This window comes from Gigantopelta aegis, chromosome 7, assembly GCF_016097555.1.
Source record: "Gigantopelta aegis isolate Gae_Host chromosome 7, Gae_host_genome, whole genome shotgun sequence".
NCBI lineage: Eukaryota > Metazoa > Mollusca > Gastropoda > Neomphalida > Peltospiridae > Gigantopelta > Gigantopelta aegis.
Window position 1 is genome coordinate 15,372,458 of NC_054705.1, and position 18,243 is coordinate 15,390,700.

The 18,243-nt window shown below is 37.9% G+C and overlaps 1 protein-coding gene across 3 annotated transcripts in view; it reads left to right on the top strand.

Annotated features, from left to right (window-relative positions):
* Positions 1 to 18,243, top strand: part of LOC121377317 — a 166,255-nt gene that overhangs the window by 13,592 nt on the left and 134,420 nt on the right. For all 3 annotated transcript variants that reach the window (XM_041505254.1, XM_041505255.1, XM_041505257.1), the window contains exons 3-5: positions 6,970 to 7,254; positions 10,774 to 11,037; positions 13,786 to 14,019. In XM_041505254.1, coding sequence (XP_041361188.1) covers positions 6,970 to 7,254; positions 10,774 to 11,037; positions 13,786 to 14,019 — 783 coding nt within the window. The remainder of the gene's footprint in view (positions 1 to 6,969; positions 7,255 to 10,773; positions 11,038 to 13,785; positions 14,020 to 18,243) is intronic.

The following is an 18,243-nucleotide window of genomic DNA, read 5'->3' on the forward strand; positions in this document are numbered from 1 at the left end:
ACTATCCAAAAAGTATCTGAATGTGACACGTGAAGCTATCGAATTGTTCAATTCGCTATGCATGGACGTCAACAGAAACGCAACCGACACCCAAAGGAGTGGTGGTTATGTCATGTCATAGGGTTTTACGTGCACATTCAGAACAAGCTGTTGTAGCGCACGCACCATGACAGGAAAGGTGTGGGGGGGGGGGGGGGAGGGAAGAGGAGGGACCGCCTGCACTGGCAGGTGCAAGGGAGCACCAGCAGCCCGATCAAATCGGTAGCAGGCGGGTGGTGGTGGTGGTGGTGCTATGGAATTTGAATGGAGCAGTTAAATGCCAAAGAGAAAAGGGTGCGCAATTTTGATTGAGGGAATTTGGCGCAATTTTGAACGGTCGGTCGAAAGGTAAATGGCCGAGCTAATATAGGTTTTGATATTAGTGAATCGAGAGTAGCTCGTTAATTTTAGACCTTTACGATGCTGTGGTGTCTCCCTAGGTTGCCCACAGGGCCCTTATAAGGGCCTGACCGCTTCTGGTCGAGGCATCACCATGTACCAAGTTATTACCAGCAGCAAGTATTGGGGGTTTGGGTGGGGGAGGCCGATATTCTTTTGTTCAGCTGCTTCCCCCGGGTGCATTGCAATTGTGTACTCGGAACGGTATTCTTTTGTCCGGTTCCTTATTAGAGTACGTGCTGGGCCATTAAATGGGGGCGGGTGCATTGTTATCATTAGTCAATGCACCCTGTGTACTGATGTAGTGAGCGTGTAGTCTGTGTGTGAATACTAGTTTTGTGTTACGGTTGTACCTATTGTCTAGCTATTCTAGTGAGTTCAATGGTCATTCATGACCACCCATCCCCCTCCGTCCTTGTATAGCTATCTAATTTGAAGGGTTAAACCCTTATAGTGTAGGTATTGGTTTAAAAGCCTAGTGCTTGGCATACTTAACTTTATTACCAATGCAATAAAACGAAACTAACGGTGGCCAGTAGCAATTGTATACATATATGCACCGATCTAGGTCCTTAGTTTGAAGAATTTTGATTCCCGCCCCCTAAATATAGGATTTTAGTAGGCTTACTTGGTTTGTCTTCAGGCTATCTGGATAGTTGGGTATCGGTTTTCTTGCATGTCTTTGCTTCTGGAACCCTAGTTGACTTACCTTAGTTAGCTAGGATGGAATGCATCAGTAATAAAATAAAAAATAAAACATGGTGCGGGTGCAAAGACAAATTCGTGCAGTTTATTTACAGTTAGGTGTAGTGGGGTTCTTGATCCGTGATTGGCTGGATTGGACCAATGAGAGTGCTGCAAAAAATAGGCGATAATTAGTGGTGTCCTATCTTGGTTGATTATGTAACGATGTTGATTGGCTGGTTAATTAGCCAATTGGGTTACTGCGACTTCGACCCTGTCTTAGTGAGAAAGAAAGAAGAAGAAGAGAAAAAAAAAAAACCGAAAGAAAAAAAAAGAAGAAAAAAAGAAGAAAAAAAGCGAGTGGTGCATGCCAGTTGTCAATCACGAGCTTCAGAACATGAACATATTTACAGTAGAATAATATGGTTATCGTGGTTAGGTCTGGATGGCATTGGCATATCTAGTGGTTATTAATCACTCGCTACCGCCCCGCCGTTAATCCCCAGGTTGGAGTGCCTGGTCGAGTGCGTAAGGTCGCTCTTCCATCCAAGGGATGTACAGGCGGGTAGTTTTGAGTAATTGTTAATTTATATTGCTAAATTTATGCCAGCTAATTTGGTTGAGTATATGCTTTTACTTTTGTCGTTTCACCGTTCTCCCCCCGGGTTGGAATACGTTGTCTGTTCGAGTGCGTAGGGTGGATGTTCCATCCAGGGATCACGGGTGTCACGATTCAAGCATTGTCATATCTAGCGGTTATTAAATCATTCGCTATCATCCCGCCGTTGATCCCCGGGTTGGAGTGCTTGTTTGGTCGAGTGCTTAAGGTCGCTCTTCCGTCCGAGAGATGTACAGGCGGGTGGTTTTGAGTAATTGTTAATTTATTGCTGAATTTGTGCCAGCTAATTTGGCTAGGTATATGCTTTAATTTTGTCGTTTCACCGTTCTCTCCCCGGGTTGGAATACGTGGTCTGTTCGAGTGCGTAAGGTGGATGTTCCATCCAGGGATCACGGGTGTCACGAGTTAAGCAGCGTATTAATTACTTATCTTAATTATAGATCGTTGGTCCCCCGGATTGGAGTGCATGTCGGTCGAGTGCAGAAGGTCGCTCTTCCCTCCGGCAGACGTACATGCGGGTGGTTGCGATCATTGTCTAATTTTAGTTTTTAACTTTATGACTGTCAGGAGCCCGATGGGTGTGCTACGGTTTCCCATCCTGCCTGCGATCAGTCGGGTTGGTGGTCCGCGTCGACCGAACGCTGGCAAGGCGGGCAGTACGTGGCACTTATAGTTTTGGTTTGGTGGTCTGGACGAATTGATATACTGCTTTGAAGGTTTTATGTTTTAGATATTTATCAGGGTTAAGTAAAAAGTTAGGTGTAATTGGTTTATTGTGGTTGGCTTCTATCATTAGTTTTCTCTGGCTGTTGTGTAGCGTGCAACCCAGGAGATAGTGTGTCATGTCTTCCCGGGTGCCACACTCACAGTCAGGGTTTTTATTGGTGAAAGAGCAGCTGTTGAGCTACGAAGATTTACCTATGCGCAATTTAGTAATTATTTTATCCACATAAGTGTTTAAGTGTTTAGGTCGGATAGAGTTGACCTGTGGTTTGATGTTATAGTGCCATGTATTGGTTGTTAGGTCCCAGTTGGCCTGCCATTGATTAATGTAGTGTTTTCTTGCTTTTGACAGTAGTTCTGATATTCCTAAAGGTAGTGCTGTAATTTTGCTAGTGATTGAAAGTGAAGTTTTGGCTCCATAGTCAGCTATTTCATTGCCAATTATACCTACGTGAGCTGGGACCCATTCGAATACTACTATTAAATTAAGCTGGTTTAGTTCATGAAGTTTATTTTGGATGGCTGCGAGGATATCTGGCCTGGTAGATTTATTAGTTTGAAGTGATTGGATAGAGCTAAGACTATCTGAAAAAATAACGCTTTTAGAGTATTGTTTAGTTTTAATCCAGATTAGGGCTTCATAGATGGCTGTCAGTTCTGCTGTATAGACTGATAGGTTATCTGACAGCCTGGCGTATTTAACTAATTTAGAGTGTTTAGATATTTTTTCTTCAACTACTGCGAAGCCAACCCTACCGTTATCTGGATTTTTTTTAGCCATCCGTGAAGATATGGATGTGCTCAGGGTAATTTTCGTTGGCTGCGGCTTCGAACAGGATTTTCTTAAGTGGTGGAAATGGAGTTGAATCCGTAGCTTGTTTAATTAGATATGGTGTGTGGCACTCGACTGGCTGATTGATATGGTATAGTGCCACTGGCGTGTTATCTATACCTACTTCTATTTCTATTTTACTAGCTTTAGTGGCAAAAGAATCATTAAGATTTTGATTGGTTTTGAATACTAGTCCTGGTTTAACTATGATAGGAGTGAGTTCCTGAACTGGGTGATCTAGTTTAAGAGAGTGGATTTTTAGATGATAATTAAGATGTTGAAGATTGCGACGATATTTCAGTGGCATAATGTTAAACTCAACTTCTAAGCTCTGTCCGCTGGTATTTGATGGAACTTTAGCTATGATTCTAAGAGCTTGGTTTTGAATAACATCTAATTTATGTAACAGTTTGGGGGCGGCGCAACTGTAGGCTTGGGCTCCATAATCGATTCTGGAGAGTATGCATGCTTTGTAAACCATAAGCATTGCCTCTGTTTGCGCTCCCCAGCTGGTACCTGAGATGGCTCTTAACAAGTTTAGAGTATTTTTTGAGTTCCTGACTATGTCATTGATATGGTCACTAAAGGTTAGTTTTGAGTCAAAGGTTACACCTAGAAATTTAAATGTTTTAACTCTTGGAATTATTTTATCACCTGATTTAAGTTGGTGATTATCTGATTTATTGACTTTATTAAAAAGCATATAGACAGTTTTAGTTTCTGATAGTTTAATGCCCCAGTCTAGGGCCCATTTGTTAAGTTTATTCATATCAGCTTGCATTAGGTGAAATAAATTAGTGGTTGTGTTGCCTGTGCGCCAGATGGCGCAATCATCGGCAAATAGTGCTGTGTTTAATGGCATGGTCGTTTTTGTTTTTCCTTTAGCATTAAGTGCTTTAGTTATGTCATTAATAAAAATGTTGAATAAGGTTGGTGAGAGGACCGAACCTTGTAGTATGCCATTAATTATTTCGGTTCTATCTGAATAGTGACCGTTCACTCTAACTGAGATTGATCTATTATGGATGAAATTGTTGATAAAATTAAACATATTACCTTTAATACCGTTACTCTGTAGTTTATTTAGTAGACCTTAACGCCATACCATATCAAAAGCTTTTTCAATATCTATGAATATTGTTAAAACCTTATGAGATTTTCGAAATGCATTATTAATACTATTTTGTAATCTAACTATTTGATCTATTGTTGAATGTTTAGTTCTAAATCCGCTCTGTACATTAGTTATTAGGTTATTTTCGAGTAGGTAATTGTCGAGTCGTTTATTGATAATAGTTTCTAAGGTTTTTCACATGTGGGACGTGAGTGTTATCGGTCTATAACTCCCTGGGAGGGAATGGTCTTTCTCCGCTTTAGGGAGACTAAAGCATTCTGCATGTTTCCACGCAGTGGGCATTTGACCCTCCCTCCAGATTCGGTTAAAGAGCGATAACACTACCTTTAGAGCTACATCTGGCATATGCTGGAGTAATGTGTAACTTATTTGATCAGGCCCGGTGGCAGTACTTTTTTTTTTAGCTTTAAGAGCTGTTTTTAATTCTAACATTGTTATCGGTTTATTAAATTCTAAATTATCAGTAGTTGGGTGATTTGCTGTTTTAGTATCATTAGTTGGTAGAGAGTTATCTTTCTTAAGTTTCTCAAAAAATTGTTTAGGAAAATTTTCGTTGCTACTGTTTTTACTGAAAGTTTTACTGAGAAGGTCGGCCTTTTGTTTATTAGTAGTTGCTGTTTTATGTTTTTGAAGGACTGTGGAATTAGCGCGTTGTCCTTGAATAGCCTTAATTTTTTTCCACATTTCTCTAATAGATGTTCTATTGTTAATTTCACCGCAAAATTTATGCCAGCTGGCTTGTTTAGCATTGATGATAAGCTTACCTACTTCGTTTTTGGCTATTTTATATTTAGTGTGATAATCTTGTTTCCCTGGGGTTTTTTTTATAAAGTTTACGCATCATGTTCCTAAAGCCGCATTTGGATTTAATTTCGTCCGTCCACCAGTTAACTGGTCTATTTTTATTGAAAGGTTTAGTTTTAGGAATATTCTTTTCAGCTATTTCTATTATTTTATTAGTAAGTTTATTAGTGGCGTCGTCAATGTTTAGGCTATTTTCTAACTTAATTTTGCTACAGTCGCTTGTAAAGCCAGCCCAGTTAACTTTATTAAATTTAAATTTAGGTATACATTTTTCTTCTTCTGTATAAGTAGTATTACATTTATAGCTGGTTAGAATGGGGAGGTGGTCGCTATTGAGAGCTTCTAACACCTCCCATTGGGCGTTTGCACCTATATTGTTAGAGGTGATAGTTAGGTCGATGGCGGATGTGCCCAGATAGTCATGTATAAAAGTAGTACTGCCATCGTTGAGACATACTAGATTGTGTGTATTGATGAATTCCTCTAGTATGTCTCCCTGTGCGTCGGAGTGCAGACCTCCCCACAGTGTGCTATGACAATTAAAATCTCCTACAAGAATTAAGTTATTGTTTGAGTTTATGAGTTTATTGTAATCTCTTAACGTTAGTTGATTATGGGCTGTTCCCGGTGGGCTATAAACATTGATGATATCAATAGGCATTTTATCGTTTTGTATAGTAAGTCCTAGGACTTCTAAGTTTTTATTAATAAAATCATATTTAATTTCGGTATGCGGTATGATATTTTTAATTAGAGTGGCTGTTCTACCTCTGGTACTATTTTCTCTATTTTTATAATAACTTGTATATCCTGGAATTTTAAATACTTTAGTTTTTAATTTTTATCTTTAGTGCCGATTCCTAGCCAAGTTTCTTGCAGGCAAATTATATCTGGCTTGATGTTGCTAGTGCTAATGAGGAGTGGTGGTCCAACCTATTCTGACCAAGGACTTTTCGTCACGTGGCCAAGTGGATCTTGTAGACATGACATGTGGTTAATACTTCAACTACATGTCATATATACATTACATAATTGATACCTCATTTGCATACACAATCCTAATCGTTTACTTATAAGTCACTTATAAGTGGAAAATATAAGTCATGTCGCGCGACATGAGAAAAGCACATATAAATGCTTAAAATTCATATTATCACTTGTGAAATTAAGAAATAATCAATATAGCTGGGAAAAAAACCCCGAACCCCCAAAAAACAAAACAAACAACAACAACAAAACAAACAACAACAACAACAACAAAAACAACCCAAACAAACAAACATGGAAAATAAATAGGATAAAATAGGATAGAATAGAATAGACACCCCAGCAAGAAAAATACATCGGCTAATGGGTGTCAAACTATGGTAAATGCAAACAAATAAAGTAACAGTTAAATAAAACACAAATATCAAAGATGGGTAATATTAAATTTTAGAATGAAAGTCAGTATCACAGAAAAATTGCAATTTAAGTTCTGGATGGAATTGGAAAATAAAAGCTGCTTGTGAAACAGATTATTCAAATTATTTAATATTGTGCATTTTACATAACAGATTATTCAAATTATTTAATATTGTGCATTTTACATAACATTTGTTTTGATGAAAAGTTCCGTTTGAAGTTGGAATTACCCATATCTGTCTGTCTGTCTGTCTGTCTGTCTGTCTTTTTATGTTTGATCGTTGTGTGCCACAAAACTATATTTGTTTATGAATATTTTTGTTTGTACAGTTTTCACAGGGAACTTGTCTAAGTACAAGTATCATGCCCCCAAGAGCACCATGTGGTACAACAATGCTGTGAACCGCAAAAACTGGGCACTGCATGGAACTGCCAACCAATCATCATCACTCGACCCCGTAGACGATCCAGAGAGGGTGGTGGATGGCAATAGAACTAATACTTGGAATAGTAGAAGTTGTTCTACAACTGAAAGTTCTAGGAACCCATGGTGGTATGTGAAACTTCAACAGAAAATACGTATTGAAGAAGTGCTCATTGTCTCCCGTTGCTGTGGTATGTTGTGTAATTGTTGTTGTTGTGAACTATTTTAGTTCCATTATATGTGTCAATAACCAATGTGAAAACAAGATCGTAGCTACCGAAGGGGGTAGCAGGGTCAGTTGTCCTCCAGAACAATATGAAAAGGAGACCTTTTTAGTTGATCACCAAAGTTTTATTCTATACAAAAGACATCTGTATACACGCTATATGTTATAGGATCTTTGAATGAATGAATGAATGTTTAACGATACCCCTGCACGAAACATACATCGGCTATTGGGTATCAAATTATGGAAAGAAATGTTTTATTTAACGACGCACTCAACACATTTTATTTACGGTTATATGGCGTCAGACATATGGTTAAGGACCACACAGATTTTGAGAGGAAACCCGCTGTCGCCACTACATGGGCTACTCTTCCGATTAGCAGCAAGGGATCTTTTATTTGCGCTTCCCACAGGCAGGATAGCACAAACCATGGCCTTTGTTGAACCAGTTATGGATCACTGGTCGGTGCAAGTGGTTTACACCTACCCATTGAGCCTTGCGGAGCACTCACTCAGGGTTTGGAGTCGGTATCTGGATTAAAAATCCCATGCCTCGACTGGGATCCGAACCCATTACCTACCAGCCTGTAGACCGATGGCCTGCCACGACGCCACCGAGGCCGGTCAAATTATGGTAACTCAAAACATGAAGTGATGATCAACATCAATATGTAAATTCAAGAGTCAAATAAAAACACAGTGTAAAGAACTGTGCACAATACAAATATCACAAATATATCAAATTAAAATTTAGTGTAAAAAATCAATATCACGTAAAAATTGTAAAACAAATTCTGGATGGAATCGAAATGATTCCATCATATTTTGTTGTCCAAATATATATTTTCGAGTTTCTGTCAAATGCTTACACTCCACCAAAATGTGACGCACAGTCAGAAGTTACTGATAGTGTTCACTGAGGTGAAGGATCTTTCTTCAAGATAAATGAATGGATCAAGTAAGTATGACCGATGAGAGCACGACACAAGACAATGTCATCCTTCCTGCACTGCCTATAGGAGGACTGCCACTCTTCCAAGACTGGCTTGATAGCATGAAGCTTGTTCGCAACTGCACTGTCCCAATCATGTTGCCAAGTCGAAAAGATAAACTGGTTGATACTATGTTTAAGATCGGTATACGGTACACCAACCCTGGCATGAGGCAAATCCAAAGCAGACTTGGCAGCAGAATCTGCCTTGTCATTACCCCTGATGCCAACATGCCTGGGCATCCAACAAAATACAATATGTTTATTGGCAATGGATAAAAAGACACTTTCGTAACACCATCCCGATTAAGGAATGGTCTAGCTTCATATTGCGTAAAGTTTGGAGACACGAAAGTGAGTCGGTAAAAATAATAAATTCGGAAACACTGGAATCCTTTATTTCTTCTAAGGCTTTAATGACTGCCCAAACTTCAGCACTAAAAATCGATGCTGAGTCAGGCAGTATCATGGAGAGTATTGTGTCTGATGGAAAAACTAGCACAAGCCACAGAATTCCCATCCCGTGATCTGTCTGTATGCACAGAAATGTAATCACGGTACCTGTGTTCCATGAAACTTTGTTTATATACAACAGCATCTGTACGATCTTTCTTTAGATGCGCAAAATCAAACACAATGTTAGGTGGTGAAATACACTAAGGTGGTAAAACAAAATATGAAGGAATTTCCAAAGTGTCTGATAAATCAATGTTGGAAAGCGACAAAAAACGCTGAATGCGAAGACCAAATGTATGGATAACATTCGGCCTTGCATCAAACAATGTCATATATTTGTTATCAAACACCGCATCATGTGTAAGATGTTTCGGCAAAGATTTAATCTTGATAGCATACTGCAAAGAAAGCTTTGCACGCCTAGCACCGAAACAAGGTTCATGTGCATCACCTACAAGCTCTCTACAGGAGATGCTCTAAATGCACCAAGACAAAGCCTAAGTCACTGGTTGTGTATAGGATCTAGCATCTGCAAGTAAGACTTGCATGCCGACCCATACACAGTACATCCATAGTCAAGTTTTCACCTCACCAGAGATCCATACAAACGGAGCATAACCTTACGGTCTGTTCCCCATTCCGTATTACCAATAGGACCATTCCACGCCAAAACAACCAAATTCCAGAAAATTTTCCGGGTGACCATCTCCGATTTAATGACATTTCATGAATTTGTGCATCCATATAAATGATGGAGGTGTGCAAAATTATAGGGTGAAATTCTAATTGGTTTTGAAATTATGGTTGATCAAATGCAGGGCCCGTTGTCCCATTTTTGACATTCGCGACTGTGTTATGTGATTTCGGACACTTTTTGAATGCTAATAAGGTAATTCATTATAAAGATATCAATCTGCAATTTGCTATATTAGCTAATTCATAACCAGAGAATCTATAATTGTACTGATTTTTGTAAAAATCTGTCATAGTTTCTGACCAGGAAATCCCTAACATGGCAGCATAGGTGGTAAAGTTGTCGGCACGTGAAGTCACACCGTTTCTTATTAGGTATGATAATGGAAATGGTCGTCAGTGTGATACACGAATCTCTTGACTCGGTATCCATAAGAAAGTCAGCATAGCGGAAACCGTGGTGTTACTGAATAAACAGATAAATCGCTTCCTTCTTTGTTAATTAACAACTAGTTAACCTATGAAGATAAATTAATCCTACTTTTACCAGTCCACAATTTGTTTCACAAGTCTTATGACTAGTTGCATTCTGTAACAATCGTCATCTGCTAGCGTTTTCATTTACGGTCAATAAGACAATTTTTGTACCTTGTTCGGTGGTTTAGATAATTTTATTCATTCATTGTACACTTGAACTGTTACAGTAACTACATCACGGTAAAAAAAACACATGCTTACAGTTAAATGTTGGCAACTCTTTTGATGGTTGGTTACATGCTTACAATACCGGTACAGCATTTCATGCAATTCATATCTACCTTTTAAAATATTTTATTTAGTTTAACATATAATATTATTATCGACACATATAGACATTTTTCCATGTAAAAATACGTTGGGACCCAAAACTATATCGAAACAAACGTAATATCGACTCAGTCGTATCGACTCAAGCGAGATAAAAATATGATAGTTAATACACGCTTTGGTCGGGATCAGCCAATCATATCGACACGAGTGAGATATCGACTCAAGCAAGATCGACACAACATTGCTCGACTGTATAGTTAAGGTTTTATAATGTGTAGCACCGGTAATGTTTGAAATTTGTATCACCGATAACGTTGGAAAGTCAATATAATTTGACATATATACGTGTAATTTGTGAAATCAGTTCAATTTAGAAGTAATATAGAAAATAACGGAAAAAAAATCGCTATTGTATTCCTACCATTAAAATTACAAAATCGAACAGAATTTTTCTTCATATTTCATGCATATGTGCATATTGAAAGACCATTTTCTGCGTATTGATAATATAATATGTTTATTACTTTTAAGTTATAAGGAGTCGACTAGGTGACTTTTGGATTCATATTTTGAATGAGTCCCCACGTGTCTTCCGAAGATTCAGTTATGCTGGCTACTGCAGACACATCAAGGGAAACATCACAGCTGGTGTTTCACGCCTGGTACCCTGTGTACACCCAGTACTAGGACAGATCGTTAGAATATCTATGGACGGAAATAACAGAGCGATCGACCTATGTGAAGTTGAAGTATATGGAACACCATACGTGCCAGAGATCAATTACGAAAAATATAGTAAGTTTACGTCTGCGACTAGCAGTTACACCAGTCATACATCTACACATGTTTAGCATCTATTTCACACAAAAAATCAAACAAGATGGAGCATTTTAAGGACAAATGAAAATGAAATTTGTGTATTTCAAACTATATAGTTGTACTGATAGCAGTAATAATTTAAAGGCATACTGTCACGGATTTAAGGACCTTAGTTCTCTAAAAAAAAATGATAATAAACTAAAAATTACATTAATTGTTGGAAACCAAATCTAGCTATTGCATCACCTTAACTGAACCATGATGGAGTGAAATCCATGTCAACCCTCTTGGTAATTTTAGTTTTTGAATTATGGACCATTGTCATAATTCAATTATTTTTTATAAAATATCATTAAGAAATGGAGTATGGTGGTTATGAAGATGGTTGAATAAAGTACATTTAGAAACAAATCAAATTATGTTTGTTCAGGTAATACTTTGATAGACCATTAAATAGGTCAGTGGTCTGTGACAATATGCCATTAAATAGGTCAGTGGTCTGTGACAATATGCCTTTAAAGGGAATGTACTGAGTTAATTTGCAGCCAATGTTGTAAGATGTTTCTGACTGACTTTTTGGCGACTAAATGTACATATTGAATACATTTACGTTTGCAAAATACCAGTGTCTGTTTATCCTATGTAGAATGTTTAAAGCAGTCATTATCAAATTTGTTTCCTAGTTATATATCTATATGTTATATGTAAGCTGTGCATATAGCATGAAAAGTCTATAGATTGGGGTGTGATGACTTTATAATGGGCTTCCCCCCAAAAAAACCCCAACAACACAAAAACAAACACACAAAAAACAAAAACAAACAAAAAATAAAAAACAAACCCAAAACAACACACAACAATATACGACCGACGTGCAAATAGCCAGTCCTCGTGAGCCAAGGATATGTACTCGGCCGCTGCTTATATATCCACTTCTACAATCTGATTAAAATTAGCTCTACTGGTCTACCAATAGATCTAATAGCATTGCGTGGACTCCCATGTCCAGGGACGTTTCATCTACAAATAACACTTTAAATATCGACCAATTACACTTTGCCTTTTATAGCGTTATTTGGGAACATACAAATTCGAAAAATATCGGGCGAGACTATGCAATAAGCGAACTTGTTGGTCTATTTCAACATTAAAAATAGGGGGAAACGTGCAGTAATAAACTCTGGATTGTATACTAGTATAAACATATTTTATGGCTATACCATTACGGTTTGTTTTTGTTCGTCTTGAAACGAATTTTATATAAAATTCTATATAGAAATTCGTTTCCGACATACTTCGTAATTCACCCGAATCATTTCGTATATACCCTCGGCATAATCCCGAATGTTTTCAAATTCTTTTCCAATAACTGGCATGATATTGCAAGTAAGGTTTTGATTGGTGGAATGATGGGTCAACTGAACATGAGCTCCAACGGGGTGCTGTTAGATCCACAGGTAATAGTAATTAACCAGTGGAGCTAATTTTAATTAGATTAGCCACTTCTATACAGAAAGACTTTGTATATTAAGACTCATGCATATACCAAGTGAGAAAATTTATTTCATATATGTAATTTATAGTAATTAAAATGCTATAGCTGTTGGTTGGAAATGTGTTACAACATCAACAAATTCAAAGCAGAACAAAAACCCTCAAGGTCGCATTTCCCTGAAATGGAGATTTTGTTTCACTAGCCTATCTTAATCTTTCAGAAGTATGATGCCATTGTCAGTGTGTGAAACAGTATGTTATTCTACTATAATAATATTTATGCTTGTAGCCTTCATTGTTGAAAAACCCCCCATTCATTTTAAGGAAATAATTATCAAGAAGTTTGTTTTGTTTAACGACACCACTAGAGCACATTGATTTATTAATCATCGGCTATTGGATGTGAAACATATGGTAATTTTGACACAGTCGCTAAATTTTTCCATTTGTAGTAAGGGATCCTTTATATGCACCATCCCACAGACAGGATAGCACATACCAGTCGTGGTGCTCTGGCTTTGACGAGAAATAGCACAGTGTGCCCACTGACGGGGATCGATCCCAGACCAACCGCGCATCAAGCGAGCGCTTTACCAATGGGCTACGTCCAGCCACCTCCCCTCAAATAATTATCAATATCCACTTTAAAAAAAACTAAAAATATTATTACAAAAATAAACTGAACGAGGCCATTATATGATGTATGAAACCGGTAACATCGTACAGCAATAGAGTGTGCAGGTTAGAGTATATCTTTAAAACCAATATTTCTCAGAACTGAAATGCGACTGATCGTTTTTCATGTGGGCTCTTCGTTTGATGACACCGGCCTCGGTGGCGTCGTGGTTAGGCCATCGGTCTACAGGCTAGTAGGTACTGGGTTCGGATCCCAGTCGAGGCATAGGATGTTTAATCCAGACACCGACTCTAAACCCTGAATGAGTGCTCCGCAAGGCTCAATGGGTAGGTGTAAACCACTTGCACCAACCAGTGATCCATAACTGGTTCAACAAAGGCCATGGTTTGTACTATCCTGCCTGTGGGAAGCGCAAATAAAATATCCCTTGCTGCTAATCGGAAAGAGTAGCCCATGTAGTGGCGACAGCGGGTTTCCTCTCAAAATCTGTGTGGTCCTTAATCATATGTCTGACGCAATATAGCCGTAAATAAAATCTGTTGAGTGTGTCTTTAAATAAAACATTTGTTTCTTTCTTTCATTTGATGTTTCAGCTACGAGTTTCTACAACTGGGCTAGAGGAATGACTGCAACTCAGTCATCGGAGTCCAAGAATCAATGGAGGAAATCAGCTTCAAATGCTGTAGATGGTGACTACAAATGCAAGGATCGCCTTGGTTCTTTCACACACACAAACGAACAAGACTCGGAGCCATGGTGGATGGTGGACCTGCAACAAATACTTGTCATCACGCACGTTAAAGTTTACAACAGAATGGATTGTTGCAGTATGTATCATAAATAGTCCAGGAACATTAGTGTTTATGCCGGAAATTAACATCATTACAGGGGCGTAGCATGATCTGGACCTGTGTGTGTGTGTGGGTGGGGGGGGGGGGGGGGGGGGGGGGGTGTCGAATATGAACCAAGTGGACCGTTTTTGCACCACCAGAAACTCCAAATGTATAAACCTGTATGTTTTAGTTCTGAAAGCGGACCATTTGCTTCAGCGACGAACCCCCCTAGCCTACGCCCCTGCATTAGTACTAACATATCAAAAGTCCCCAAGCTTCCGGCGTGTGCTAAGTTTACTACAGACATAAAGATATCATTATCGTCATTTAATCAGTTTACGCATGTAAAGCATTTTCGTATCTACCAAAGCGAGTTCATCCTGGTATCGCTCATATGTCTTTGACATCTGCGGTCGGATTTTTAAAATAAAGAATAAGAGAAACTAGAGACAGGAATGAAGGAAATGTTTTATTTAACGACGCATTCAAAACACATTTTATTTACGGTTATATGGCGTCATACATATGGTTAAGGACCACACAGATTTTGAGAGGAAACCCGCTGTCGCCACTACATGGGCTACTCTTTCCGATTAGCAGCAAGGGATCTTTTATTTGCGCTTCCCACAGGCAGGATAGCACAAACCATGGTTTTTGTTGAACCAGTTATGGATCACTGGTCGGTGCAAGTGGTTTACACCTACCCATTGAGCCTTGCGGAGCACTCACTCAGGGTTTGAGTTGGTATCTGGATTAAACATCCCATGCCTCGACTGGGATCCGAACCCAGTACCTACCAGCCTGTAGACCGATGGCCTAACCACGACGCCACCGAGGCCGGTTACTAGAGACAGGAATACGATTACATCATTCATATAAATTAGAAGAAGATTATGAATTTAAAAACAACATATATACTGTAGGGATGTCTTTTATTTAAAAACGATAAAGAAGTGCGTTTGAGGAAGACTTACTTTTCTTTTGCCAAGCTGCTTAAAAATTACATTTTCGATTATAATTGAACGGGCTAATACTTTTAAAATATTTTTTTTTTTTTTTTTTTTTTTTTTTTTTTTTTTTAAGTATTAATTATTAAGATAAAGTAGTTTAAATATATTTATTTGATATAAAATAGAATGAAATAACAATTAAAGTTACTACATGTATATGCATTTTTATTTGCATGCTCCAAACCTAGTAGGACTATATATCGGGATTATCAGGATCACCTACTGTTAATGAGTCTGATACCAAGATAACGCGTGTTGTATTTACAAAACGTTTCAGTCTTATTCATGAACTACGTGGATCATCTGTTATTTACACAATTATTAAAGTGTGCGTATCCAAACACACAGTTCGTTAAAAACAAAAGAAGAAAGAAAGAGAGAAAGAAAAATAATGAATGACACTGTTGCTTAAAAAAAGTATGAATACGCCATACAGCTGTGTTTTTTGAGCTGATATTTCTGACACTCTCAATGCCCTGACAGTTCTGATAAAGAGACTATGGAAGTGTTTATTAAAACAGTCCGGGAAGATGGACCTGTGCTCCCCTACTTGAGGACGAAAATGTAATTTTTTTAATGTGCAAATATATAAATAAAGATAAAAAGTATTGCTTGTGACCCACCGCTAGAGACCGACTCGTTGTTAGACATTGTTCCCCTCACTCAAAATATCAATGAAACGGGCCTGCAATCCATGTATGTTTACGTACCGTTATATTATAAAATGGATTTTATATACATGCATTATAGGAAAGAACGTCATTTACTGGTTGATAAAGGATACTTTTATAATATGAGGGCACACATAACATCACAATTGATTTTAATATTCTGAATATTGGTTACACAAGCGTTTCCAAATAAAAAAACGTACTTTTTTTAAAATCACATTTTTCTTTACAAAATAAAAGTACGGTTTTTATTAACTAGACACTTTATTTTGGGATAGATAGTAACCTATCTTTTCACTATAAATATTAATATTTTATTTCAATTTCACAATGTCTGAATCGTTTTTCGTTCAGGGTCGTAGCGCCTATTAATACATTTGACTTTCTGAAAGTCGTTGAACAGCGATCTGTTTCAATTGGCAATTCGTTTCAGTTTTTGGATGATCTAGAAGATGAGTTTATTTACAAGTTTATTTACAAACACAAAGACAACCCCCAAAACCTAAGATAACGGCCATACTTCCACCCAATGGCAAATAAATTCCTACAGTGGAACTGCCATGGGCTTAGGCCCAAGTCTTTTAATTACATCACGTAATCCTCTTGCTGTGTGTCTTCAAGAAACTTTCTTGAAGGAAACTGATCAAATTACCATGAGAGGATTTAACCTGTATCATAAATTTCAATAAACTGAAAATAGAGCATCTGGGGGTATTTCCATTCTTGTTAATGAAAACATTCCTCAGAGTACAGTGACATTACATACTAATTTACAAGTTGTGGCTGTAAACGTCACGGCTCATAACACTATTACTCTATGTTCAGTTTATTTACCTCCTCGTAATCATTTTAATTTTATTCCAAGGGATCTTCATGATCTTATTAATCAGCTCCCTACTCCCTTTATTATTATGGTAGATTTTAATAGTTACCACACTTTGTGGGAATGTGTGGATGTAAATATTAGAGGTAAACAATTGGAAGACTTAATTCTCGAAAATGACTTACTTTTATTTAATGATAAAAATCATACATATTTTCATTCTGCAAGTGGATCTTTCACTTCCATAGATTTAACCCTTTATAATCCTTCATTTTTTCTTGATTTCTCCATCACTTGAAAGGGTTCAAAGGTGGAAGTTGGTAAAGGCAAACTGGGGTCAGTTTTGTGTAGCACTCGACTGCAACAGTTTACCATTACTGATGCTGATGATCCCATGTCTTTGTTCACTTCCATCTTGAAGGACAGTACCAAAGCATTTCAATAAACCACGGTTTAATGATACGTGCAAGGTTGCATTCAAAGAGCGAAACAGGTTGCTTGGTCGGTTCAAACCTACAGCGGCCAACCTGGATGCATTTCATATTGCTAGGGCTAAGGCTCGCAAAGAGATTAGACAGGACAAGAAAACATCTTGAAGAAATTTTATCTCCAAGTTGAATTCACAAACATTGGTGAAATCTGTCTGGAATAGGATCCGTAAGGTAAAGAATCCAGTAATACAGTTCATCATTTGTCTGTCAATGATACTGATGTCACGTCTCATCGTGACGTTGCCAATGCATTGGCAGACAACTTTTCTCATAATTATTCTTCTGCTTTCAGTATAGATGCTTTTACATCTGTCAGAATTAAAGCTGAAAAGCAGTCCATTAATTTTTCATCTTAAAATGCTGAAGTATACAACATGCATTTCTCTATGGAGGAATTGACAAGTTGCATTTGTAAAACCATGGAACGAATGTTCAATCATAGACTTGTCTGGTATCTTGAATCTCACAAATTGCTTACTAACGTTCAATGTGGGTTCAGATCTAGACGTAACACGATTGATCATCTTGTTAGATTTGAAACGATTTGTAGGGAAGCTTTCATCCATAATCAGCACTTGGTATCAGTGTTTTTTGATTTGGAGAAAGTTTACGATACCACGTGGAAGTATGGGATTTTAAACGACCTCCATGGAATGGGCCTTAGAGGTTGACTTCTAGTTTTTATTTCTCAATTTTTAAAAGATAGATCTTTTAAAGTTCGGGTGGGATCAACTTTATCCGACATTCACCCGCAGAAGATGGGTGTGCCTCAAGGTAGTGTCTGTAGGTAGTACTAAACCAAATAACTTCCGGCTGGGTCAAAGTTCGAGGTGCACCCAACTTTTGATAGAGAAGTGAACACCACAGGTCCTGTGATTGGTTATAAATGTGAGTGTGTTGGTTGTAAAAAATAAAAGTTACATCTGGGTAAAAAAAATGTGCAATTTTATTTCATCTAGTACCAATGTGTCAAGTAGCCTTGTGCTTGAAACATGTATGGGGTACCTGTAAAAAAAAGTACTTGAATTTTGTGCGAAACTAGGGTAGTCATAGACGCTACCCGTTATCTCAGAAACGAGCAGCTTGACCCCCATTTTTTTCTGATTCACTTTAAGTGTAAGGGGTGGTAGTATTTATATCCGTGACGTTTATGTCGGTTGATACGTTGCAGGTAGGAGTTTTAGCCACATATGTTACTATTGTCGTCTATGGGATTTGATTTG